Here is a 27,851-nt window from a genome sequence, read left to right on the forward strand (position 1 = left end):
TTTATTACCATATTGTCTTACCTTTGCCCTTGTTAAACCGATACTTTGAGTTTTTCACTAATGTTTTGCAACCAAAAGTAAGGGATCTAGATGTATTATTTTTGTCCAAATGTCTAACATTGTTGCACAGTTTTGCATACTGTGAAAAAAGAACATTTCTGAACATACTCAACAATTTCAAAAATAGTAGATCGGCTATTTTCACTTACAAAGTATAAAATAGGACTTAAGTGGTTGAACAGACATCATGAATGGTAGCATATAAATGTGGGTTAGGCTGGTCTGCTATGAGTATGCCTCAGCCTGTTTGTTGAAAGCCTATGTCTGATTTGTGTTACTTGCAGCAGCAACATTGTTTTTGTATGAGCTGACAGCACACCCTGGTGATCAATGAAAAGGCAACAGTTTGATATAATGCACATCGGTTGCCAGTTGCCTAGCCTAGCCCTGAAGGTTATATCGGACCAAAGCATACAATCATTAGGAAAGTGTCCTAATGACTGATGTCTGTGGGGGTTGAAATTGGTTTAAGTCTAAAGCTTATCAGTCTCTGCAGGTTGTGGAGTACTAAAATAATGGAGGCAGGGGAGAGGCCAGAAGCTGTTGACACAATGCGCTCAATATCCTTTCACTACAACCCCGTCCATTGTACACAAGAATTATGTGATACACACAAAGACAGGCTATCCAGCCTAATGTTAGGACTTGTAAAACCGCTGAGGAGTGACAGACAGTGAGATGCTGACGTCAGTCCCCTTTAAAGACAATGTCACTCAAGTGAATCCTGCATTGCACAGATGCAAATGGAAAGGATGCACACCACTATGTCTCCCTTGCTGATTTGGATGTTGCTTTTGCTTAGCTGTTGTTGTGCCGAGGAGGAGATTGAAATTCTATCCTGCCCAGAATTCCAGGAGGGCTTTGACGGATCATGCTATGAGTTTGTGAAGCTACAGCGGTCTTTCCTCAGTGCCCAGGGGTGGTGTGAGCGGGGTGGAGGACACCTCACCTTCATCCTGAATGATGAAACCCAGCAGTTCCTCCAGAAGCACCTGGAGCCGGACAGGGACTGGTGGCTGGGAATGGCACCCGCCTCTCCAAACCTGACCCTGGACTCAGCTGCTACTGACCGTAAGTAGATACAGTGTAGGCCAGGGATTCACATCAAGACTTATAAGACTATAGATATGTCACTGCATTGGGTATAGCATAGTGATACATAGTGAAATATAATTCATGTTAGAATGTGATCTTTCACAAATCTTTTGAAAATATACTATTTTTCATTGTATGTGTGAAGAGTAGACAAATCTTTGTGTTTTTTTAACAGTTGATCACACCAAAAATCAATATCCCGTACTGTACGGGATATTCGTTGGTGTCTCTGCCACTATCTTCTTCGGCAGCTTGCATGTGCCATAGAGAGATTTGTGTTTGTTTACTTACTATTGTTAGAAGGGAAGCACATTTGGATATCTCCCTCGAGTCGAGCCATGTCCCCTGATTTACAAGCCCTCCTTTATTTCCCTACACAAAGAACTAATCTCTGTTTTATATTCAGCTCATCACTGGTTCCCAGAATGGCTTTGTTTCTTTTTTTATACAATTGTCCTTGTGAAAATGTTCCCACCATCAGAAGATTAGAAAAACGGGTACTGCCAATAAATTGTTGTGATGACATATTCTTTGCAATATCACTTGGAGCTGAAGGCAGGAGATATTGTTTATAATTATGTAACTTTTAAAATTAGCCATTCAACTTTTCTTTTGTATCCATCATCAGGTTCTCTGTCTTGGCTAGATGGTTCAGACATCAGCTATAATAACTGGGTGAACAGCCCTGATGCACAAGCAGAATGTGGACACATCCGGAGGGAGTCAGGCTTCCAGTGGGAGGCCGCGGACAATTGTAGCCAGGAACTGTACTTTATTTGTCAGTTTGGTATGATATTTAAAATGTTTATTGTGCTTGTTATGTATCAGATAAAACTATGTTGTGTGTGTGCGTGTACTGTTCCCAAAACCTTGTTTCTTTGTTTTTCATAGAGTCTGGGAGGTCCATAGCATGTGATGGCCAAAATGCTACATTGCAGTGTGGTTCTGGTCAAGTTATAGAGATAGAGGACAGCTTCTACGGCCGTAAAACAATTCACTACTGCCAGTCCAGACTTACTGCATCCCCCCAGGAAGAATGTAGCTGGATAGATGTTGTGGATTCAGTAACAGGTATTGTAAACTAATTATTTATATTGTTACATTTAAATGCAGAATCTATCTGTTGTGTGTAGTTGTTTCTATCAGCTTAATTGCTGATAGACATACTGTTGAACTATGGTGAAAAAGTATGTACACATTGCATGATTGCTCCTGACTTACGTTACAACATGGAGGATCAGAATTACCTCCACCCAGAAGGTTTTTGTTCTGAATTTAGTCATCCGTAGTTGTAGTCATAAGAGTAGTTGACGTTCTCCTCTGTAGGTATAGCAGTGAGCTCGGAGAACAAGTTTATTAAACACAGAGAGAATATATAGTACAGGTCATATTACGTGACCAGAAGATCTGAGTCATAACAGATACAAGAAGGAACTGAGTATGATATGAATAAGTACACAATAAATCTGTTCGTAGAATAAATGTTCTACGAGGTATATGCAATGTACCGTACTTCAATAGTTGCATCCCGTATCATTCGGCATACAGTGTCCTGATAAAGCAGTGACCCTGGTGTCACAAGCATATCTGTATGCTTATGAAGTACTGGTCGAACAGATACAGGTCATACCTAAGGTCAAACAGATACAGGTCAAACCTAAGATATATTATATCTCTGCTGTCCGGCAGGAACCAGCTAACTCCAAAATGTTCATTTTTCAGGAAATGAAAAAAACAAAACAAAAATGGAGTTAGGAGGTTTTGTTCATCATTAATAAGAACAGCTGAATGGACCTCCAAGCTCGCAATGAGGTTGGAGGTCAAAAGGGGGTGGAGCCTGGAGTCAGCAAAACCAGCTAACTCCACCCCCTATGCTGGAGTTAGCTGGTTTAGCAGAAAGATTGAGGATCCAGTGGAGTTAGCTGGTTTTGTCAGAATAACTTTTTAATACTTTTCATTTGTTCAATATTGTTTTTACCAACACACAGACGTAAAGGGTGTTCAATAGCACTGATTTATGGAAGAAAATGCAAAAGCGGAAAAATGGAGTTAGCTGGTTCCTGCCGGTTATGTCTTTGCCCATATTTGTCTGTCTCTCACCAACATACAGCATCTCAAAAAGTGTGAAAAGAGGTAGTGGTTTGCTCAAGGTCTGACATTTATCATATAAGATTCAAGGAATACACTGGTGGTCTTGAAGAAAAAGGGTTCAATATGGAAGGAGAGAAACTTCAGGAACTCCTGTGTAGATCAGTAATCAGTAAAAGTAAAACAGCTAGTTATGTGGGGGGGAAAACAAACATAAAAAAAAACCTTCATGATGGGGGAACAGTCATCAAGCTTAGGGTGTCATCCAATCCTGAATGATAGCAGATAACAGTTTTTTTGTTAAAGGTAAAAATCCAAAAGACTTCCTTTGAAGGAGTCTGTCTGCGTAAGCAACTTCTGATGGACAACTGTCCCGATTCCAACCGCTCTATCCTCAACTTCAACTTCATGTTCTTTATTGTCACAGGTTTATAGGTGTAAAAAAGTACAAGCAACCCATTGCAGTTTTCAAGAAAGCAGAAAAAAATAGAGATGGGGGGGGGATTGGGAGCAGCAAGGAAAACAGTGGTATGTCAAATATTCCTGATATGATTAGAGTAAAATATTTACAAATATACATGGTTAGAAAAAATGCCAATGGAATGAGGCAGTTAAAATAGCAAAGAATCATATGTACCTCTCTGAAGTGTTTGGCCATATATTGTAGTCCACATTCTGCATTCTGATCACTTATTTGTGATCTGTCCTTAAGGAGTATTTTGGTGTGTTCTACATAAAAACAATTACATGGGCATGTATAATATACAATACAAACAAATGCAATCTCTTTCATTGTTCTTCCCTTCACTTTTCAGGTCCGTAAATATCTTCATCACATTTGAATAGTGATTGCATATGTTAAGAAGACACTTTAAAGTACCCTAGGGTTTCTTAAACCACATGACTTTGTCCTCTTTATGCATTAGATAAGATGACTGTGTACCAGTGTTTCCTTTATGGTGGTGGGAGCTCATTTCATGGATATAACTATAATGGTTCGGGAAATCAGTTCTCAGTTCTCATAATGTTTTACAAAAAAAATTGTTGTCTAATTGTTTGTGGGATTTGTACAATAATTTGCTGCGGTTCACATGGCTGACTCTTCAAAAGCAGTAGAAATGTGGCTTTTAAAACCTTGAATAGCTTTGATAGACCGTCTGTTAATCAGTCACAGATTCTATTGTCATTGGTTGAATTTAAATAATCATGGAAGGGTTGTAGTTCAGTCGCATAAATAAATTGACAATAGAATGTGATCTAGTCAGAAAAACAAAAATTCTGAGGGCGAGTAAATTCTATCTCCCAAAGACTCAATTATAAACATGCATATTCTGTAGCAAAACCTGCTCCCATACAAGTGCCTTTAAAATGGTTTGAACACTTCTACACTTAAACACATAAATGAACAATTAGTCAGAAGGAGCGAGTGCATTCTCCGGCAGCGGCAACAGCCGCGGAACGTCCGCGGAACTTCCGGTGGAGGAGCGGCAGCTCCCGGCAGTGACTGCCGGCGGTGGAGCGTCAGCTGCCGGCGGAGCAGCGGAACTGCCGCGGAAACTGCCGGTGGAGGAGCGGCAGTCGCGGAACTGCCGGTGGAGGAGCGGCAGTCAACTTCTTTTTCCGCCGATAAAGTATAGTTTTGGACCATGACGGAGCCGCGCCGAATCAGCAGACCTTGAGGCCAAGGAGTCGCGCCCGAGCGCCTCCAGGCGCGAGTGCCCGCGACGACCGGCCGATGGTCTGCTATTCGACTAAGCGGCGTCCGAGTTATGTAGCGATAGGCACAGAATCGTAAATTGATGACGTAAATTGATGACATAGTCCCAAAAAAGACAGTTCGGATCTATCCCAATCAGAAACCATGGATGGACAGCGGAGTACGTGCACATCTGCATGAACGGGATGCTGGTTTCAAATCTGGCGACGTGGAAACGCGCAACACGACGCGCGCGGCCCTAAACAGCGCCATCAGGAAGGCGAAAAAGGCCTACACAAAAAAGATGCAAGACAAACTCAGCAATGGCGACATCAGGAGCACATGGCAGGCGGTACACACCTTGACAGACTGCAAAACAAGAACCAGAAGCGAGGTGAACCCGCCTGCCTGCCTCCCCAACGAACTGAACACTTTCTACGGCCGGTTTGAGATCAGCTCCAACCGCGGCAGCCAAGCGGGGCCATCAGCAGCACCAGCAGAGGACAACCCTCTAACCATCTCGGAGAGAGAAGTGCGTACAGCCTTCACACGGGTCAACATCCACAAGGCAGCCGGACCTGATGGGATTCCAGGCCGGGTCCTTAAGACATGTGCAGACCAGCTGGCGGGTGTCTTCGCTGACATCTTTAACCTCTCCCTCTCCCTGGCTGTGGTCCCTGCAGGGTTCAAAATGTCAACCATTGTGCCCATTCCCAAAAAGGCCAAAGTGACATGCCTGAACGACTGGAGACCTGTTGCTCTCACCCCGATCGTCAGCAAGTGTTTCGAGAAACTGGTGAGGGAATACATCAGCTCCACGCTACCTGCCTCGCTGGATCCGTGGCAGTATGCATACCGCAAAAACAGATCCACCGACGACGCTATTGCCATGGCTCTCCACACCGTCCTCTCGCACATGGACAACAAGCTGCTGAAGGACAAATATGTACGTATGCTGTTCGTGGACTACAGCTCAGCATTCAACACCATTGTCCCAGCAATACTTGACAAAAAGCTCAGAGACCTAGGGCTACACCCAAGCATGTGCGACTGGATACAGGACTTCTTGTCCAACCGACATCAGGTGGTGAGAATGGGCAGCATCACATCCGACCCCCTGACCCTCAACACCGGAGCACCCCAGGGATGCGTGCTGAGCCCCCTCCTCTACTCCCTGTACACGTATGACTGCATAGCCACACATGTCTCCAACACCATCATAAAGTACGCGGACGACACGACAATGATAGGCCGAATCGTCAACAACGACGAGTCTGACTACAGAGAGGAGATCAAATCTCTAGCACGCTGGTGCCGGGAGAACAACCTCTCTCTTAACGTCGACAAGACCAAAGAACTGATCGTGGACTTCAGGAGGCCGCGGAGAGACCATGCGCCCATCCTCATCGACGGTGCTGCAGTGGAAAGGGTCAGCGAGTTCAAGTTCCTCGGAGTACACATCGAGGAGGACCTCAAATGGGAGACGCACTCCACACACGTGAGGAAAAAGGCTCAGCAGCGACTGTACTGGCTCCGCCGCCTGAAGAAGCTCGGAGTAGGACGTCGCATCCTCAGGCTGTACTACAACAGTTCTGTCGAAGGCATCCTAACAGGCTGTGTCACGGCCTGGTACGGGAACTGCACTGCCCGAGAAAAGATCAGCCTACAACGAGTAGTGCGATCGGCAGAGCGGATAATGGGAATCGAGCTCCCAGCGCTCCAGGAACTGTACAAAAAGCGGTGCGTGCTCAAAGCCAAGCGCATCATCAAGGACAAGCACCACCCAAGTCACAGACTGTTCAACCCCCTACAACGACCGCGACCGGGCAAGGGGCTCTACCGCAGTATCAAGAGTTCCACCACCAGATACTGGTGTAGTTTCAATCCGGCTGCTGTCAGAATGCTGAATGGGGAATAAGCCTGAATGAGGCATAGGCCTTGTTCAGCAGCCTGACAACAGGCAGCGCAGACTTTTTTTTTCTGGCTCTTCCTGAACACACCTGTGGATTATACCAGGGACAATGACTTGGACTTTAGCCCCCCCTCGGACACACCTGTGGACTACACCAGGTACAAATGACCTTTTGTTGCACTCTCTCAAGGAGCTACTTGCGGATTATACTAGGGTCAGTCCACTCTAGGTGGACACGCACTGACCTTTTGCACCTTAATCCCTTGTATAACGCACTGACTTTTTTTTTTTTGGTCTTTTTTATTGTGCTCCTTTTCCTCTAAGCACCTTAACGTCCATTGTCTATCATGCACAGTATAAGTATAACATGCACAGTATACAATACATTGCTGCTATGCTCAGGCACCTTAGTTTAGTTTTGTTTAGTTTTTTTTAGTTTTTTATTATCTCAGGTAATTTGTAAATATGTAGATAACTTGTCTGGCCTTCTGTTGCTCTCTTGTTTTGATCTCCTTCCCACTTACCCCCCACCCTCTTCCTCTTCTTCTTCTCCCCCCCCCCCTCTTCTTTCTATGGAAACTAACGTTGCGATGGGAACGATGTACAAAAAAGAATTTCACCCACTTTTTTACCTTGTAAACCTGTGATGTGACAATAAAACTGATTCTGATTCTGATTCTGTAAATAATATTAGTGGGGACTGCGTTACACAAACGCAGCACACTCCCAAAGCTGACGCCACCGGCAGCTCCAGCCGCCGCCGCCGCCGCCGCCACCGGCAGCAGCCGCTGCCGGAAAATGCACTCGCTGTCCCTCCAATTAGTTCCAAATTAATACCAGTAGGGGGCATAGTTTCCCACTGCAAGATAAGACTATTGTTTATGTTTTGCATGTTTTTTCTTCTCCTTGCTCTCCCTCTCTCTGTCCCTCTCCCTCCCCCATTTCTTTTCTTGAAAACTACAAATGATGGAGCTTGCACAAAAAGGAATTTCACCCACTTCTTTATACCTGTAAACCTGTGATGTGAAAAAAAAAGGGTTTCGGATTCTGATTTTGACTTGCACGTATGTCCTCCGAATGTACAATATTGGAGTATAAAGATCCCACATCAGTATCTTGAAGAGTGATATCTGGATTACCATACAAAATAACTGTGCACATTCATGCTTCCAAGAGGAAGAACCCTATTGATATTGATGACACCATCAGACCAAACTTTAAAATGAGCAAACTGGGGAGATTTGTCTGGCCTTGGCAGGGGTCAGCACATATATGGAGAACATTCTTGTTTGGTCAATATTTAGGCTATACTCTAGTTCAGGGGTTTTCAATGATTGTGAACCAGGGACCACCACCCTGACTAAGAATCAACCTGGGGACCACTGTTGTGTTGGGTGGGGATATGGGCTAATATTAGTGCTTTGGTAACACTTGCTATGCGTCCCATGTCTATGCATCCCACTGTTTCTCAATCAATAGTCCACAGACTACTAGTGGTCCATGGCATAATTAGGCCTGGGGAAATGTTTAAAAATGTAAATACATAAATAAAATACCTTATTAAATGTATTAAAAAATCCATCAAATCTAAGAAAATATTTGAATTAATAGGCATGGTGTGGGAGTTAAAGCTTGAAATTAAATAATGACTGTTAAGGGCTTAATTTGTTGCACAATACTACGTGCAAAAAATATATATCAAACCAAAAGTGCTATACAAGGCAACAGAATAAAAAGAAAAAACAGAACACAATAAAGTACAACAAGGTAGAAAACAGAAGGGAATTCAGTTTTATATCAGTTTATTTTCCTAATAATGATGACTCAATCAGGCAATCTGGTACACTTCCCCTTCTTGAGATTCGAATTCCCTTTTCTGTGGAATTTCTTGACCTCCGACTTCCCAGTAACTGACAACATTGACGTGTTACCAGGTCATTTAGTGCACTGTTCCGTGGGAAGAAAAGAGAGAAAAAAAATCTGCATTACCTACAATACTAAATGCATGGTCAGGGACCACATGCAATACTTTCACCTTCTTATTTTAAGTGTATTATATAAATGGTCTTTTAACATTTAAAAAATTAAATGTTTAAATGAATTAAACGAATCAAATCAATATTAAAATATTAACAGCTCTCTGAGATCACAGCGAAAGATGCATTTAGACTTGTAATTCATGTCAAACACAAAAACGATCATTGTCCTGTGTCTATAGATATAAGGATTATACTGAGAACAAATACATGTTGTATGTTAGATGACATCCCACATTCACGTCAGTTTGTTTATATACAGTCAAGGGTCTGGGGGTAATGGCACTGTTAGAGCTGGTGACATTCACAAAACAAACACTACCGTTGGCCTTTCTCTTTGGCTAACATCGTATGTACACCTTTCTGTTTTCAGGCAAGGTAAACACAAAAACCTTTCATCAAGATGTTCTTGAAATACCCACTAATGTTTAATGACATAAGCTACAATTCATCATACAACAAATAGCGGAACTAGATGATGGATTTACAAGCCCACAACGTGTTGCAATGCAATTGCTATTTTAGCTATTTTATATCTTTTTATTTTGTTTGTCCAAAACAGGGATGCCAGGGTTAATGTGATAAAATTCAAGATATACAGTAGAAAACCATGAATAAATAGATCACGCTAAAAGGTCATTGTGTGTATTCTACAGGTCACTGTCATGGGCTGCAGGCGTGCCAGGCTGTAGCAGACGGAGGGTCTTTTGGTGAACCCTGCCCTGGGCTGGGAAGTTATCTGTCAGTGGACTACCGCTGTAAAAATGGTCAGAAGACACTCCAGTCCACTAACATTTGCATCCACTAGACATAGCTTTATCATTTTTAAATACTCATATACATAAATTATATGCAATTATATAATAATAATCGCAAAATAAACGCAGTACCTATTTAAAGTATATAGACAGAGATTGACTTGATACAACGTTATGTTATGAATACAGTACAATCAGTTTAACAGTACAATACTAAATTGTAGTCATATTAAGTCAACACTAAAATATACGTAGGTATGCATGACATGGCATTGATAATATCTATATATTATCATATATTTTATACTGTATATTATCTACTCTTCTAATTGAATGTTTTTGTTGTTGTTTAGCATTTAGCTTTAGCTTCTGGGGCCAGTAGGTCAGCAAGTAGGTCTCAAGCCTTTGTGCATGAATCAGGCTAATGTAATTTCTCGATTTGTTACCTCTGACCTCTTCAGACTGTCCTTCATCTCCTAGCACACACTTATGTTTGCGTCTGCTGTTGCTGACTATTCCAGATAAACGCTAGTCATTTTCTTTAGATCAGTGGTTTTCAACCCTTTTCATATTCAGGTCCTTTATTTATTTGGCATTTGAGCCGCAGACCACCATTGAGATTTAGCCTCTCAGACCCAAGACTTAAAATATTTTGTTGTCGTTGGATGTCCACAATTCCATGCTGTATTGATGTTGGTACCATAGGAGAGATGACAGGCAAACGTTGATCAAAATAACAATTCATTTTACGCTCTCAAGAGTTAAAGATCTATAAGGGTCCATTTGGTTACCAACTCTCCATCTTTAGCTGGGGACCACCTGGAACCCCCTCTAGGACCACTGGTGGTCCCCGGACCACTGGTTGAAAACCACTGCTTTAGATAGATGTTATGTGTGTTTCTTTACTTGTACACATATTGCTAATTATGTTACATAGATGCTAGATATGATGTCTACTTGCTATCCTTTTTTATCACATACACTGTATTTGCAAAGCACAATAATTACTTGTGGACTTACACTGTTGTTGATTGGCTAGAGTTCATGACAACTCAGACGTTGTACTTTGTAAGTAGCTCATGGATCATTTGTAACTTGTTATCAGTTGACCCAGTTTACATCTAGACCTAACATCACACATCACACTTTAGGAGCAGATCTCATGGATTGATTATAAACTTGATTGTGTCGGTCTTGTGACAGCTTAGAGGCCAAAAACAATTTCCATAATTCATATAGACATTTCTCTTCCTCTCAGGACTCCACTTGTTAATGAGTAAGCTGGCTGCTGTCTTTGACAATGTCACCATCACTGTCAAGTGGCTCCTACATCCTTACCAGGGCAACCTGACCTGCACACTGAATGCAGGAGATGGACACACCATTGATCCATACAGCCCAGCAGAGTGAGCAGTGCAATGCAGAACATTTAACTTGACGGACAGCCAGATAGACAGACAGACAGACAGACATCACAAATTATGAGTGATTTTGAACTTTAGTAGAGCCTTGGGTTATATGATTTAAGTCCAAATATTTGTTATCATCTTATCTGTTACTTCCGTGCTCCATGTGCTATTCGGAAGAAGTGATTCCTGTATCTCTCTTCAGATGGTGAAACAGGTCTCAAAATCACACCGTTTGCTTCATGAATGCAAACAAAGTGGATTCTGCCAATATATAAGTGAAAATAACTAGTCCTGGTACATAATTTGGGGAAGGTGAAATGGCTATGTTATATTATCACTGACGGCAGTTGTCTTGTGTAACAAAAAAATATAATCACCAATATCAAGGCAAGGTGGCAAGGTCCAAAATACTATGCTAATAGTAACATAACAACAATAACAGCAATAATAAAGATTAAGATAGATAAGATAAGGTAATTAAGATAAGGACAATAAAGATAAAGGCCCCTTGAGGAATTTCTGTATTAGAAATAGGGAGGGGTTGTATGTGTGGGTCTGTGTGTGTGTGTGTTTGTGTTTGGGTCTGGGAGCTGAGTGTCTTGATTAAAATAATGTGCAATAAGTAAGAACCATGTACAGATACATTTGTGTATACATTGTGCAGTATCGGTTTGAGCAATCTGTACAGGAATAATTACAGTTCAGTGTACAATTCATTTATTGTCTCCGCCAGGCCGAAAGGCATGGCAAGAGAGTATGTTTTGCACCCTGTACGTCCGTCGTCCGTCCTCCCGTACATCCATGTGTGTGTCATTCTGTCTGTGGACAGCTAATCTCCGGCACCGCTGGCTTGATCGCAGTGAAACAGTGCACACACACTCCCTGGGTGCCAATTCAGAACCTCTGGCCCAAATATTTCACATGGGTCTGTTATAGCGCCACCAGGAGGCAGATTTTTGCTAAACTAATTTTTTGACAGTGCTCCTACAGATTTTGTCCAAACATTATGCAAATCGGTACACAGTATCTATTCATTAAACGAAACGGGACTTTCAGATTTTTCATATTCCATCCTGATTGGCTAAAAATGGCTTTCAAAGTTTGCAGGCGTGCTCCGTTTTGAACAAAATGCCTCAAATCATGAACACAGCATGCAATTTCCGTGAAATTTTGCACGCACATTCTCACTAGGGCGAGGAAGCAATGCCACTTGATTTTTTTCAAATCAGCCTCATGGTGGCGCTATATATCAGGCCGATTCGTTTTTACCGAAAACTGCACCAATCTGTGTAAAACTTTGTATGTGCACTCCCTAGAGGCCAAGGAAAAACCTTTGCCCTGCATTTTTCACATCTGCCTTTTATTGCACCACCAGGAGGCCGACTTATGTAAAATAATTGTTTTGATATTACTCCTTCAGATATTATCAAAATTTCACGTAAATCGGTACACTTGATCTCTAGTCATGTGATCAAGACGGATTCGTCCGATTTGTTATATTCCATCCTGATTGGCGAATTCCTAACATTGCTGGCCCACAATGACCTACCTGACCTGGCGGAGACCGTTGCACCGAGGAGCACTTTTTCTCGTTTATTTTATGTTGAGATTTGCCTCCTTGAAGCAGCACCAACAGTAAACAAAATAGGTTTAAAACTTCAGGACTGCCCATGTTTCTATACAACCCAAGATTCTACTAAAGTTCAACACTTATGAAAGCAAATTTGTATTCCATGCAACAACTTTAGAAATTAGTTCCAGTTAATAAAAGTGATATTTGTTTTGTTAAAACAAAAAGGTTTTGTTAACAAAGTTAAAGCTCTATATTCTGAAAGTAATCATGGCTACAGTGTTTGTTCAGTAACTGGGGTGACGTCTTCCTGTCTCGCCAGCTCTAATAAAAATACATTTTCAGTTGGGTTTCTCTGTGTTACCACTTCCCTTTTCACTAAAGAGCTGGAGAGACAGTGAGACCTGTTACTGAACAAACACTGTATAGCAGACAATATAGAAAATAAAATCACTTATTGCACCTTTAAAAGGTCTAAAGAGGTTAGGGCCTGACAGATATACACACACACACTGTACCAGTTAGATAGACTATATCATAGATATTATACAATATATAATATAAATACACATTTAATGTATACATTCTCTTCTCTATCAGGTTGGAGAGCAGAGTGATACACAACTACACCCGTCCAGGTGTTTTCATGGTTCAAGTGGAGTGTTCGACTAGTGACTGGCACGTTACAGCCCAGAAATCCATTACCATTCAAGAGCCTGTTGGAGAGTTTGCTGTTATAAAGTGCTACAGCAAGGACTTGAACACAGATGGCACCAAATGCAATGTGCTTTATGGAAACCTTTTCCAAATCCAGGTGCAAGTAGAGAGGGGTAAGTAAATCAAAGAAATTTGAAAATGGAGACTACTGTACCTAGGGGTGTAGCAGGTAATCAAACTAATTGATTTAATCAATCATAAAAAATTATCAATAATCCATCATTTTATAACATAATCGAGTTAATAATGAATCAATGTTTTGGGCATGTCATTATAGGTGAAAAGTGTAAAAGATATTCATACATTTAAAATGCAGTGAAAATAAGCTCACAACGTATCGTATCGCAACGTATTGTGAGCTTGTAGATCTGCTACTTTTGATTATTCGATTAATCAAAAAAGGAATCGATAGAATAATCATTATAATACAATAATAATAGTTGCAGCCCTAAATGTTCCACACCTGGGCACGTTCCTGAATGATCCCTTTTTGCTGTCATATAGGCACAAATGTGACATACGCAATCCAAAATGGAGACGCGTTGCTTGCAAGTTCATCCGCACACATTGGAACCGTCCCTCAGAACATCACAGTGAAGGCAGAAGTGACGGAGCAGCTTGGGCTTGGGTGTCATGTGCTGACTCTGCGTGCATCTAATGGGCTCACAACCCCTGAAGTGTTGGCAGAGCTGCAGGTATGTCTCCTGAAGCCCGTTGAAGGTTTGCAGGCCTCAGTGATGATGTCAGAGGGTGATGAGTGTCCAGACACCTCAGATCTCATCATTGGCGTTTCCCTGGAACATGGAGCCCCTGCGCAGCTTGTCTTCACTATGACTGGAGACTCTGACACATTCTCTGAGACCAGAGACATGTTGAATGGTAGCTTGACAACATATACATTCTCCAGCCCAATTGAAGGTACTCAAATCATACTGTAAGCCGTGCAATAATGAGATGAATGCAATTGTGAAAGCCAAATGTTATGCCCAACGCAAATTCTTATATAAATATATAATCTGTTCTGTTACAGGACGTTTACATGTACAAATAAAAGCAAGCAATGTCTTCAGTGGCGTGGATATGGATGTGGACCTAAAGAAAATAATGAACGCTTGTCAGAATTACTCTGACTTTCCACTAAAAGATGATTCAAACTCGGTATGTAAGGAATTACAAAATATTTTTGTGCACTATTGGTATTTTGTTGTCACTGTAGACTATTCCAGAGATATGATGTAAATTGTATGATTGTTTTAACAGGTCTAGGTTATTTTCAGGAACAACAATACAGTATGTACAACCAAAAAAAGATTGTATATGCTGACTTTGTTTTGTTTTTGTTTTTAGACAGATAATGATTACTTTAATATTACTGTTAGTCCAGATGTTTTGGTTGACCACAGTCAGAATGTCACACTGGAGGTGACTGGAATTGAAACATTACCTAGTACTGAGGGAAACAGGTTTGAGTGGAAATGTGGTAAGTATATTATAAGTATTAAGTGTTATTCTCTGACCTATGCAATTACATATAAACCCTCTGCAACTATATACAAAAAGAACAACTTAAGATAATAATGTACTAACTGTAAAATTATTATTAAGTGTGTACTGCATATTTTGGATCATTGTAAAACATACAGTAAAATACATAATATTGTATAGCATACAGTTATTATATCATTATTATTATTGTGGTCCTACTTCTCCAAATGCTTTTGTCCATACAGATGGAAATTGTACATGCAATAACAATTCAACAGACATAATTCATGTCATTGAGAAAGACTGCCTCCCAGGTCCATTTGAATATTTTAAATACACGTTTACTGTGAGAAAAACAACATGGTTCAGGAAATGGATTGATCTTGCATCAGTGTCTCAGTGCATCACTGTTACTCCAAAGAAATTCAGAGGTGTCACCATCAGGTAAATCCTTCAATCATTTGATCAATTGCTCATGTATCCTAAAACCATTTTCCTCCTTATTTTTGGGGACATTCATATGGTGATGATAATTATTTCAAGTCAATAGAGCAGTCCATTTGTTTGATCAACCACTGTAGGATGAAATAAATGTCCCAAAATATGCATTTTTCAAGTTTCTTATGATTATTTAATGGCTATAATTTTGCTTTCATTCTTACAGTTGTGATAATTGTTCGCCAGTAAATATAAGCAACCACATAAAGTTAAATCTGACATGTGAAACAACTTGCCCAGAAGTAGTTTGGCACATCGAGGACCCCAAACCTTGGAAGGTATCTTGACCCTCTGCTTAAATCACTCTAAACTCGCAAAATATGCACATCTTTATTTGACTGTCGCAAAAAGGCTAACTTCTTTATGCTACTGTCCAATTTTCCCCATAGGGTGTCCTCAAAGACTGTTTCTCCAATACTCCAAGAAGGCCACTCATAGAGGAGCAGGCTGGTAACAGAGACTACACAGTATCTAGCCAACATCTTAAAGACGCAAAGGCTAGAAACTCAAATCTCAAAGTGATAGCCTATGGTGTGTTTCCGTCTTAAGCCTGATTTATACATCGTCAGACAGTGTTTCTTGCCGAAAATAACAGTTTTAAACTTTAAAGGTCACTTGCTTCCAGTGAGCGTGTATAAATCAAGTTTTATATTCACTATGATCGACTTGCTTCTCTTGTATCTAACTTTTGGAAAGGTTCATTCACATTTCCCTTTTGTTTGTATGTCTTCAGTTTAAAGAATTAACTTCAATTCAATCATTTATTTCTTTGCAGGAAAGACGGAACCAGGCTTTTCTAGATATATTATTAGGCTCAGGTCACGTAAACCAGGGGCTGCTGACTCACAAGAGGATGATGATGACCCACATGAAGCTACTAGTGATAGTTCCCCTTCATGTAGCATCTCCCCACTGTCAGGAACAGTGTTGGATGCTTTCAGTATTACCTGCAAGACCAGCTCCTTCTGCTCCATAGGCAGATGTCAGTATTGCTTTAATACAGATACAGGTGAGAAGACATAATTCATCTTCGTCTCTTTAGTTAAAAAAAACTGTTAAGCGTTGTTTATTTTTTTTAAAATAGGGCTTAAGTGATTAAAAGTATGGTAAGTGATATTCTTTTGTTGAAAATAAGTGTTAAATAGTAGCCTGGTTCCAGACCATAGACCCCGCCCACTCTCTGAGTGGACTGCCCCTCTTGTTCTGGTGTTGAAATGTGAACCTAGGTTTTATTCTGTACAAAAAGTACCATCCAATGAGAGTCGGAGGTGGGGGTGGGTCTAACGACAAGCCAATCAGTGAATATCTGCTAAAACAAGCTGTGCGATGATGTCAGATGTAGGCGGATCCGTGGATCTCTTGTGATTGGTTTAGGGAAATTCGAATCCCCTCCCCCTTGTAATCGCCGACACTGGAGCCAATTTCAGACTGAAGCTCCACACAGCTTCAGGCTGATAATCAGGCTAGTTAAATAGCTCTATATACTGATAGTACTCATTGATATAGAGTGTTTGTTCAGTAGCAGGAGTCTTCATTTCTCTCCAGCACTTTAGTGCACAGGATACAGAGGAAACTGTGAAGAAGAAAACAAGTGAAAATTGTGAAAATGGAAGTGATGACACAAAGAAATGAGCAGACAAAATTGGAACTGGAACACTATAAAATTGAAGCTGATGAATGGGTACTCTCTCCTGATTTGCTGAAAATTGGCAAACCACCCGCATTTTTTTCCCTGTTTATTAAAGGGGTGGAGAGACAAGGAGATCTCTGTTACTGAACAAACACTCTATAGCAATGAGTAGGCCTATTGTCACAAATATAGTACCTTTAAACAAAATACTTTTTTAGTCCGTCTCAAACTATGGCTGCTTGTCTTTTCAGGCAAATATCTGCGCTGCAGTAAAATGAATGAAGTAAAGTCTGTCTTCCTTCCGCTTGGAGATAAGAATGACAACTACAGTATATCTGTGGTAGTGACTGTGAAAAATGGAGACAAGACGACAAACACGACTATCATCACTCAGGTCTGTCATCTGTCATTATCCATTTAACATCAAGAAAACAGCATGTTCACTTGATGCAGTAATAGGCTTGGAGTCAATGAGTTGAGCTGGTTATTTATCTTTCCTAAGGTACGGGAAAGCACCTCCGGCTCCTCCGTGGAAGCTCTGCAATCTGCAGTAGATGATTCTGTTGCTCAGTTGGAGCAACAGGGTCTGCTGTCTGGAGGGGCGCTGGGACAGATATTCAGCTCTGTGTCCGATATGCTGAACTTAGAATCCAGTGCAGATCAGAAGGAAGCAAGGACAAAGGTCAGCATGCAGTGGGGCTGAAAGTATACAACATGAAATGCTACTGTTGTTTTGTTTTGTGTCCCCAATGGATTAAAAGCACTTACATTACATTATTACTTAATAATGACTGATTCCGCCCTTGCAGCTACGAGAGCAGATGCTGACTAAAATGAGTCTAGTTCTGCGGGATTCTCCCAGTAATTCCACCCAGGAGGTGCAGGTGATGGCCAGAGCTGTGGCAGGACTCACCAATCGATCAGATGAGCTCAGTCCCTCTGCTCAAGTACGCTATACACAGTAAAATCATCAGTGCTAATTAAAGAGTATACAAATGGAACAATATGGGGTCCATTTGGTTCCATTCCATTTGTACATACTCTGAGTTAAATTGACCACATGACAACAGATCTACAGGCTAACATAATCAGACAAAATGGTGAAATAAACATGATTTTGAGGTCAAGAAAAGAAGAATGACATAAATGTGAAAAAGAAAAATAGGAAAATGCATTACAATCTGTTTTATGCTCAAGTTGATGATATAAGAGTAAGGCATACTTGTATTTCATTATACATTACATTATACAGTAATACAATTATAATGCAGTATTAAAGGTGGAAAAATAAACTGCTAATTACACTTTTTGAATATCTGCTAAATGTTGAAGTTCAGAGGAAGAATCAGTCATCCATAATCTTTTGTCCGTTTTCAAATCATCTGCAGGTAGACACTAGCTCACTGTTGGCAGAACTCAGCTCCACTCTCCATTCCATCAATCCAGATGGAGGGGATGAAGGACAGGTTATAGAAGCTGCTACACCTATTGTTCAGGCAGCCAGTAATATCTTGGATGCTTCATCAAATGTAAGAACATGACTCTGTTCCGTTTCTTCCTCAATGTCCTCATTAAACACTGTTACAGATCAGAATGCATGTTCTTTTTTTCACTCCAGGAAAAGGTCTCTGGTTTTCTTCTTACTGGAATGGACAAGGTGCAGAGTGCACTGTTAACTGGTAGAAAGCTTGATGGAGGCCCCACCATTATCAGCATGGGTCAGATCAGTGTATATGTCAACAGGTAAGAGATGTTTGGAACTGAATCAGGGGATATAATGTATTTAACCATGATGAACCCTACTGTCCCTATTCTGGGATGAACATTCTGCGAAATGAGCCGATCTAAAAGCTTGTTGTGAGCTTGTAGATCTGCTATTTTTGACATTGAAATGTGGTGTAGAAGGAAAAATGGAGGGAGCCTATTATAGACCCCTGGGTGACTAGTATGTAGGGTTTTAGTGGTTAAGAAATATCCATTGCTGACTATATATTTTGTGTCTCATCTTATCAGAGTGTCTCCTGAAATGCTCCACAATCAGATTATAGCCACACAGACACAGAACTCCACCAAGTTTTCCTTCCCACCACTACCTGCTGATGTCCTAGCTCCAGGCGAGCCCGTGGATCTGAGAGTAAGTGTGTGCACATAGTGGGAGTATGTGTTTTATGTCATATGACAATGTTATATTAGTGAGTATAAAGTCATCTGGAGGGGCATCTCACAACTTAAAGACGGGGTGCCGTGATTTTCAGTGATCCCCCCCCTTAAACATGATCATCATGTATGGTTATACTAGGAGGAAGATTTTTTTTCAAAAAAGTGTACAGAAAGTGTTAAAATCATGTTTTTATGTGGACACGCCTCCAGTTCATTAAGTAGGCTATACCTGGTTTTCACCTTAGCACCTCCCACCTGAACCAGTCCCTCCGCCTCCTGTCCTAGTCCCTCCTCCTCCTCATGCCCACACCTGTTGTGTTTTGATAATGAGGGGGAGGTTATATTTCTACTGTGTCATTAAAGCGCTGTTTTTCTATTGGCACGTTTGACCCTCAAGATTTCAGCCTCCAGGAAAAACTCAAAATAGTCAGAGAAGACATAAAACACCATAAAAACACCACCAGGGGGCTTAATGAAGTTCTATCAACCTCATAGACACATGAAAGACAGAAAAAGTGCAAAACCATGGCACCACCTCTTTAAATGTATGCCAGTGATGTCTTAAGTACCACCACAGCCCCAATCTTCCAAGCACATTGTGAGACTTCTTTATGAAGTAAATGTACAGTCCACCACTAGTCCATGGTTCAGCTGACATCAGTGATCAGTGAAACCTTCGGACATAGTGTATCCAATAAGGAAAATGTTTTCTATGCGTCAACAACGGGTCGTATTACGGTGTTCCCTTCATCCGATCACCATTAACATGTTTGCCATCGCTCTACTGCCTTCAACTGGTGTCTAATTTGTGTGAAAGTACACACAGGGGTTCAGTACCATACTTGCTTGAATGTGTTCTCATTTCAGCATTCTGCGCTCAAGGTCAAAGGTCAATGTCATTGTTGCTATTCAATAAAAAAAAAGGGTTAGGGTTATTGTCTCCACCACCGTCTTTTGGACTCCGATTTGAAAGAAACTTCACACAGGGCTTCAGCTTGAACAAGTTTCAAAGGCTACGGTCATTGTTACAGTAGAACTCCAGATATGTTAAGTAGATAGAATTCTGTAAAAAAATTAAATAAATAGGCAGTACTTTGATTATGTACTCTGTACTGTATGTTGTTCTAAGAGAAATTCAGCCCAGTCTTATAACATATTACAGATGATGAGTTTTGAGAAGGACCCCTATTCTTGGAGTAAGGGATCCAACATCACTGGCACTGTGGGGTCTGTCTCTCTCACTCGACCAAACGGCACAGTCATCCCTATCAGAAACCTGAAGAATGAGATACAGGTAGGACACTCTTTCTTAATTATTGATCCAACAGTCTAAGGGACCAGTCGAAATTTACAGAAGGGGGTCCCTGGAGGAAAATAGGGGAGGGTCATGCCTTTATAATTTTAGTACAAGGGAGGGTCAGCTAATTTTACTTTGAATCAGGAGGGTCATGCAATTTTGAATTGATAAAACAGTTTTTTATATAATTTTTTTGTACAGCAGAACAGTGGTCAATGACCCCTCTCTATTTCAAATGATACAAAGGGTTCAAATCCAGTAACACCTGACATATAAGAGACAGACAGATATACACACTACTATACAGAACGTCATACAATCAGCTTACAGGTTACTGGTATGAAGAGTGAAAACTATGTACAAGAGAAAAAAATCAGGGAGGGGGTGGGTTAAGACCTAGACAGGGGCCATTTTCGAATTGCACAAGTACAAGCAAGCACATGCGATTGATATGGGCACATTTCCTACTAATGTGATAAGGTAAACCGGTTCAGTTTCCCTTGAAATTCTAACTCCCATTTCTGTGGAAGTTCTTGACATCCGACTTCCAAGTAACTGACAACATTGATGCGTCATCATACATCAAATAAAAGCCTGTATTTACCTTGATGTACCAAAACCTCCCTTAAATACTTTGCGCTGTGTGCGTGTGTAAAACTGTCATACTTGAGTTGAATTTCCTTTCTGTTGTCATGCACATTAACAGTATCCACCATCGATAAGATACAATGTAATACAAATCTTCACTTTCCTACATTACTAAATGCATGGTCAGGGACCACATGCAATACCTCCACAAACCACTAGTTGAAAACCCATGATGTAGGCAACAGTGTAGTCACTGTAGTTAATAATTATGGGATTCAATGGGTTTCCCACATGTAAGTTTAACACTGTCCATTCTGCTACCACTACAGACACTACACTGTGCATTTAGCAAGACTGACTACAGTAATGTTCTATATAAATGTGGAAAGCAAAACATCGTACATATTATCAGTTTTAAATGTCATGTTGTTGTATTTGATGGGGAGGGTTAGGGGTGTCAAGATAACACTAATTTCACGATACATACATGATGTTGGGCATATGATATCGATATGATACATTATTAATGTTCTTTTCTCATGTATCATCAACTTTGGCCATCATCTTTAGTTTTAAAATAACAATTATAAAGCACTTTAAAAAAAACAATTACAAAGTGCTTTGTACACACAAATAAATACATTTGTGCAAGCACCATACAGTAAGAACTCCTATAACTTTCACCGGCAAAAAAAATAAAGAAAAGAAAAATAATTTAAAAAATATTACGATGCAGTATGACATCTTGACAATACCTATCGTCACATTTTAATACCACGATAGGCTATATCATGGGACAATATATCGTGACACTCCTATAGGCGGGGAGGGTTAATCTTCTTTTTTTAATCACTTGGGGAGGGTCATTGATTTTTTTTTGTCAAAGGGAGGGTCATGGCATTTTAGATCAGGGCACATACATTTTCTCCAGGGGTACCCTTAAAAATCGACCTGTCCCTAAGGAAATATATTAATATGTAAACCAGTAGACTAGACTTTAGTTTCTTGGGGTATAATATAAATAAAAAGTAAAGATTTTTTTGGGCTTTTTCTGCCTTCATTGATAGTACATAGTCGATAGACAGGAAATGGGGAGCGATAGACGGGGAGTGACACTCAGCAAAGGTCGTCGGACCCACGAAACGCTGTCAGGCTAGGTGCCCGGACCGCAATGCCAGCTGTCTGGGACAATATTTTGATTATTAACCCATTAAGACCGGGAAAGCATCTGTGTCATTTTAGATTTTATATGTTGGCTGTTCAAAAAAAGCAGATGTAGTTATTTTATGCACAATAATGGGTTTTCTGCGGTTCCTAGATTCTCCTACCAAGACCTGATGGGGGGCAGGAGAACAGTACAGTCCTGGACCTGGGCAATTTCAGCACATTAATGATTGATGTTCCCTCACCTGACGTGACACTGGTGCTGAAAGTAGAGCCCTCCGAAAATATACTTTTCATGCTGTATTTAGGATATGAGGATTATCCCACTGATGAGAAATATGTCGCAAAAACTCAAATGCCTCTCCAAAACTCCACAGAAGGTATGGATAGATCAACTCACATTTTGGAAGCAAAAGAGAGAGAGAGAGAGAGAGAGAGAGAGAGAGAGAGAGAGAGAGAGAGAGAGAGAGAGACTGTGTGTGTGTGTGTGTGTGTGTGTGTGTGTGTGTGTGTGTGTGTGTGTGTGTGTGTGTGTGTGTGTGTGTGTGTGTGTGTGTGTGTGTGTGTGTGTGTGTGTGTGTGTGTGTGTGTGTGTGTGTGTGTGTGCGTGTGTCTGTGAATACATAATATGTGTCCTTTTGATGCATGCAGAGGAGAAGCACACATGGGTGTTGGGTCCCAAGGACCGAACAGGAGATGTTGGGATCCACTATCTTGTTGTGAAGCCCATGGTGGAGGCAGGAGTCAAATCCGTCAACGCCACTGTATCTATAAGTACAGTTGCCGCCCAGTGCAAGTATTGGAATGAAACCAAAGCTTCTTGGAGTGAAGATGGCTGCAGGGTGAGTGTAACATATCTGTACTGTTGGGTGGAAACCTTTTATGTCCAAAACTGTTACTTTTCAGGAAATGGGGACAAAAAGCTTGTGTTCCAATGGATCCAATATATTTATTTAGCTCTTCTTAATACTTTTTGTCAATTAAATATTTATAAAACCCACAGACAGACTTATCCACTTACACATTATACAGTAGGTGAAAATGTAGATTGGCTTTTTTTAAGCTACTTTTGCGTGACACTGTCATACTATAAAGTATAAAATAGGGCTTTTATTTATGACAAAACAGTAAAAAGATGAATTATGGTACAAGGTTTCTGCCTGACAGCAACAATATACCACAAGTGTCACATCACTGTATCCATGGAAATCTGATTGCAACTCAACAGCAGCCTTTTCCATAGGTCGGTCCCCTCACCACGCCATTGGTCACGCAATGCCTCTGTAATCACCTAACGTTCTTTGGAAGCTCCTTCTTTGTAATGCCTAACGTGGTGGATGTGTCACGGACTGCAGAACTTTTTGCCACTTTCACTACCAATCCTGTGGTGGTATGTTTTGTGGGAGCCATCTTTCTTGCTTATCTGGTGGTGGTTGTATGGGCACGCAGGAAAGACATCCAGGACTCATCTAAGGTCTGTTTCAACAACGAGTTTCCAACCACATGATACTTGATGTGTTTTAATTGATGATCCTAAGTTAGTCATTTTAGGTTTGATGTATAGTATTAGTGGCACATTCTAAATCACTGCGTTGACAATGTGAATAATTATTATGTCTAAATATAGGTGAAGATAACAGTTCTGGACGACAATGACCCTTTGGCTGAGTATCGCTACATGTTGACTATCAGCACTGGGCATCGACGTGGTGCTTCCACTTCCTCTCAGGTCAGTGGTTTACATGTTCAAATGAAGGGGGGGTTCCCTAGGATTCTCTAGTGTTCACCTGCTGTTCCCGTGATGACTTTTCCTGAAATTGATACAATGATCACACACAATTATGTTAATATTTCAGTATATCAGCATCATTGCATTGATAGTAATTACTTGGCAATAGTAACTAACAAATAGTAACAGTACAATAATTCTGTGCACCACATTTTGTAAATGGAAGAAATTACACTTTTTAGGTTGGGAAACAGCCGACAAAATTGGCGCATACTGTAAGAAGACTCACATTTATTACAGTAAATGTTGTTTTTTATAGCACTGATATGCAAGAATCTTGCTTGACATGTACTGTATGTTGATCAATTGGGCATTGCCCTTCAAAAATATGCTCTGTCTAAGAATTTCCACAGCCCACAGACTTGTTCCTCTCTAAAGTCAAGTAGAATGATGCTTGCGTGTCGACCAAATAAGGCAAGCATCAGTGTCTTTCTTTCTCAAATGAATGTTCAGAATTGATCAAAGGGCCACTTCAAATTCTCTTGGGCGGTCAGTTCAATAGACCAGCTGTAGGACCTTTTCCTCAATGGTATCTAAATACGTCTCTGGACATACAGTATGAACATCTTGGCTTACATTTACTTATATATATACTGTCGTGTTTCAGGTGGCAGTAACTCTGCTCGGTACAGAGGGAGAGAGTGAGCCACACCACCTGATAGACTCTGAGAAGCCTGTGTTTGAGAGAGGAGGGGTGGACATGTTCCTGTTGACGGCACCCTTTTCCCTGGGAGAGGTGCTTAACATCAGGCTGTGGCATGATAACTCAGGATCACATCCTGCCTGGTATGGCGAGAAGCGTGCAGACTCCTCTGACAAAACAATATTTTCCTGAGGTAACATTTTGCAGATTTTACATCATGATTAAAGGAACCGGAGATAACTGTTCAAGTTTGTATGCAGGTATATCAACAAAGTGATGGTGCAGGATCTGGAGACGGGCCAGAAATGGCACTTTCTTTGTAATTCCTGGCTGGCCATAGATATGGGAGAGTACTCTCTTGACAAGGTTTTCCCTGTTGCCTCAGAAACAGATTTGAAGAGATTCAGGTATGTGTATTCATGCGTCTCATAGAGTCAAGTTGCTACGTAAAAAGCCAGCTCCAGCTCTTGTTATGCTTACTCTGTTGTGTTTATTCAATCCATCTTCTTCTTGTGCTCACAATGCATATTCTAGCAACCTGTTCTTCATGAAGACAGCAAAGGACTTCCGTGATGGCCACATCTGGTTCTCTGTGATCAGCCGACCTCCCAGCAGCACCTTCACCCGTGTGCAGCGAGTGTCATGCTGTTTCTCTCTGCTGCTGTGCACCATGCTGACCAGCATTATGTTCTGGGGCATCCCCACAGACCCCTCTGAGCAGACCATGGACCTGGGTATGGAACTACTATCAAGAAAGTATTTAAAGGGAACACTGTTCAGATTCTCTTACAGTCTGGTGACTAATATCGTCCTTCTAATGGATGAGGGGACTTTCATTTTTATAATACCCCCCCCCCCCCCCCCCCCCTTATTGCAAAATGAAGGGCGCTTCATGCATTACAAGGATAATATTAGTCACTAGAACCAGGGATGTGTGTTTTCCATTAGCGTAACATGGAAAGTTTGAGGTTGAAAAGGTTTATATAGGAGGGTCTGATCCAATGAATATCAAATATATAAATATTGAAACAAGCAACTTAAAAACTGTCTGGTGTGCACACAAAAGCTTGAGTAGGCTAGATGTTAAAATGACCACAGAAGTGTTTTAAAGTGAAATACACCTTTTAGGGTTCTGATATTTAAAGTCCTTCAAGAATGTCTTTCATACCACTAGCCAATATATTTCCCTTTAATATATTCGATCTACATAAATTAACTCTTCTTTTTTTTCTTTTTTGGTCAACTCTAAAGGTCACATTGAGTTCACCTGGCAACAGGTTGTTATTGGAGTTCAAAGTTCAATCATCATGTTTCCGATCAATCTCCTTATTGTGAGTATCTTCAGAAACACTCGGCCTCGAGAGAAATCTGGTAAACCAGATGGTTCCAAGCAGGGGAAGACAGGCCGAGTGTCTCCCTCACAGAATTCTTCTCCACGCAAGGAGCTGAAGGACATCACACCCGACACTGTGATCAAGGTGAAATGTGACACACGCTTACAATGAAAATGAATAATAGCTGAATCTATTCTGTGTATCTGAAGGTCTTCTTTGTGTGGTGGTGTATCTATATATTAGGACATAAAGAGAATTGCCCAGTCACTCTCAAAGGCCATGAAAAGCCCTATGCCTCATCTGGAGTTGAGGCCTGGTCAACAGGCTGATATCAACACTCTGCTTTCCCTGGTGGAGGACATCATCAGGCAGCAGAACCGAGCAGGTGGACAGTTCTACACTGATGCCTCCAAACGGGAAACAAGCTCCATCATCCTCACGTTAGGTGCAGTAAATCTACAAGGTAAGCTGTTCATATCCAGTGGTTCCAAGATGAAATCTGTTTTGATTTATTAATGGTTGAAGGGTTGTTTTAATCACTGGATCTGTTTAGTGATGAGATGTCATTGGAATACATTCAATTATGTCGACCAAAATGATATTGACATATTTTGGATCATCAGAGAGCAGCGTGTGTGGCAGCCCAGAGAAGACTGTGGACGGTTCCCAGAAGAGGAATAATAACAGGCAGTATCTGTACAGACAGTTACGTCATGTTGAGAAGGAGTTGGGTCTGCTGGGACCCTCTCGCTTTCCAAACTCTGATAGCTACAACCGGGCTGTCCAGCAAGTCCAGGGCATGAAGGGTCTTGTGGAGCATCACCTCCATTCCTCCAGCCCGGCAGGGGACCGGCTGGACCACATCGGCAGCCCAGCAGAAAGCGTCGATGGGGACGCTGGCAGGAAGAAGTGCTGTACCGGTGGCCTCCCCTGGGGGTTTGTATTTGTTGGGTGGATTCTGGTGGTGGCGACAAGCTGCGTTTCAGGATACTTCACTATGATGTACGGGCTGACCTATGGGAAAGACCGCTCCATCAGCTGGCTCATCTCCATGCTGGTCTCTTTCTTTGAGAGTCTCTTTGTTACCCAACCTCTGAAGGTGAGAAACGTCACACACTACAATATGATGTGAAATACTTAGTCATGCTGGTGAGTGTCTGTTACTAAAGTTACACATTGTGTGTCACAGGTTCTTGGTTTTGCAGCATTTTTTGCTCTTGTTCTGAAGAAAGTTGATCAAGAGGAATACGGTGATCCACAGATAGATGATACACTCAGAATCCCAGGTACCGTTACCTGCCTTTCCATATGAAATGTTTGTAACATTGTCATTTCTAAAGACAAACAAACACAACAACAAAAGAAAACTGGACTCAATATATCTGCTTGTAGATGATCCTGATTCCGTGCGAGTGGCCAGGAGAGATAGCACGTGCAGTTTCTATCAGCCACCACCACCCACTGACATCGAGCGCATGAGGAACAACATGATTAAAGAGCAGAAAGTCTTTGCCCTCATTAAGGAGATTCTTAGTAAGTCAAGCCATTGTAGAGCAAGCACATTGCAAAATATGTATTATATGTTGAGCTACACTGTATAACGCTGAGGTGTGTGATTGTGCTGCAGCCTACATGGGATTCATGTGGATGTTGCTCCTGGTGGCGTATGGCCAGAGGGACCCCAATGCTTACTTCCTGACCCGGCACATTCAGCAGAGCTTCAGCAAAGGTGTCTCAGACAGTATGAGTATCAGTGATGTGTTTAACTGGGCAAACACTTCTTTACTGACCAACCTTTTTGGAGATTACCCAGGTAAGTGATGTTGTGAGGGTATACATGTTTTAAACTTTTCAAATGTAATATTATTTAATATCTGAACATCTGATTTTTGTTGTCGTTGATATCAATACAGTTGAGCTTT

The 27,851-nt window shown here is 41.2% G+C and overlaps 1 protein-coding gene across 1 annotated transcript in view; it reads left to right on the top strand.

The window, feature by feature from the left end:
* Window positions 1-824: 824 nt before the first annotated feature.
* pkd1l2a (polycystic kidney disease 1 like 2a) overlaps window positions 825-27,851 on the top strand; it is a gene marked incomplete at its 5' end in the record, with an annotated part of 31,635 nt that continues 4,608 nt past the window's right edge. Inside the window, 33 exons of the mRNA XM_080432654.1 lie at window positions 825-1,131; window positions 1,784-1,942; window positions 2,047-2,226; window positions 9,544-9,654; window positions 10,904-11,051; window positions 13,225-13,454; window positions 13,846-14,259; window positions 14,372-14,499; window positions 14,689-14,821; window positions 15,072-15,270; window positions 15,491-15,602; window positions 15,714-15,855; window positions 16,100-16,333; window positions 17,206-17,348; window positions 17,457-17,636; window positions 17,764-17,901; window positions 18,343-18,483; window positions 18,573-18,697; window positions 18,968-19,088; window positions 20,277-20,408; window positions 22,318-22,543; window positions 22,815-23,005; window positions 23,407-23,637; window positions 23,791-23,892; window positions 24,560-24,738; window positions 24,856-25,002; window positions 25,130-25,329; window positions 25,847-26,073; window positions 26,173-26,392; window positions 26,553-27,028; window positions 27,119-27,215; window positions 27,322-27,462; window positions 27,557-27,742. Coding sequence (XP_080288780.1) covers window positions 825-1,131; window positions 1,784-1,942; window positions 2,047-2,226; window positions 9,544-9,654; window positions 10,904-11,051; window positions 13,225-13,454; window positions 13,846-14,259; window positions 14,372-14,499; window positions 14,689-14,821; window positions 15,072-15,270; window positions 15,491-15,602; window positions 15,714-15,855; window positions 16,100-16,333; window positions 17,206-17,348; window positions 17,457-17,636; window positions 17,764-17,901; window positions 18,343-18,483; window positions 18,573-18,697; window positions 18,968-19,088; window positions 20,277-20,408; window positions 22,318-22,543; window positions 22,815-23,005; window positions 23,407-23,637; window positions 23,791-23,892; window positions 24,560-24,738; window positions 24,856-25,002; window positions 25,130-25,329; window positions 25,847-26,073; window positions 26,173-26,392; window positions 26,553-27,028; window positions 27,119-27,215; window positions 27,322-27,462; window positions 27,557-27,742 — 6,100 coding nt within the window. The remainder of the gene's footprint in view (window positions 1,132-1,783; window positions 1,943-2,046; window positions 2,227-9,543; window positions 9,655-10,903; window positions 11,052-13,224; window positions 13,455-13,845; window positions 14,260-14,371; window positions 14,500-14,688; window positions 14,822-15,071; window positions 15,271-15,490; window positions 15,603-15,713; window positions 15,856-16,099; window positions 16,334-17,205; window positions 17,349-17,456; window positions 17,637-17,763; window positions 17,902-18,342; window positions 18,484-18,572; window positions 18,698-18,967; window positions 19,089-20,276; window positions 20,409-22,317; window positions 22,544-22,814; window positions 23,006-23,406; window positions 23,638-23,790; window positions 23,893-24,559; window positions 24,739-24,855; window positions 25,003-25,129; window positions 25,330-25,846; window positions 26,074-26,172; window positions 26,393-26,552; window positions 27,029-27,118; window positions 27,216-27,321; window positions 27,463-27,556; window positions 27,743-27,851) is intronic.

This window comes from Gymnoscopelus braueri (genome assembly GCF_963280865.1).
Source record: "Gymnoscopelus braueri genome assembly, chromosome: 1".
Taxonomy (NCBI): Eukaryota; Metazoa; Chordata; class Actinopteri; order Myctophiformes; family Myctophidae; genus Gymnoscopelus; species Gymnoscopelus braueri.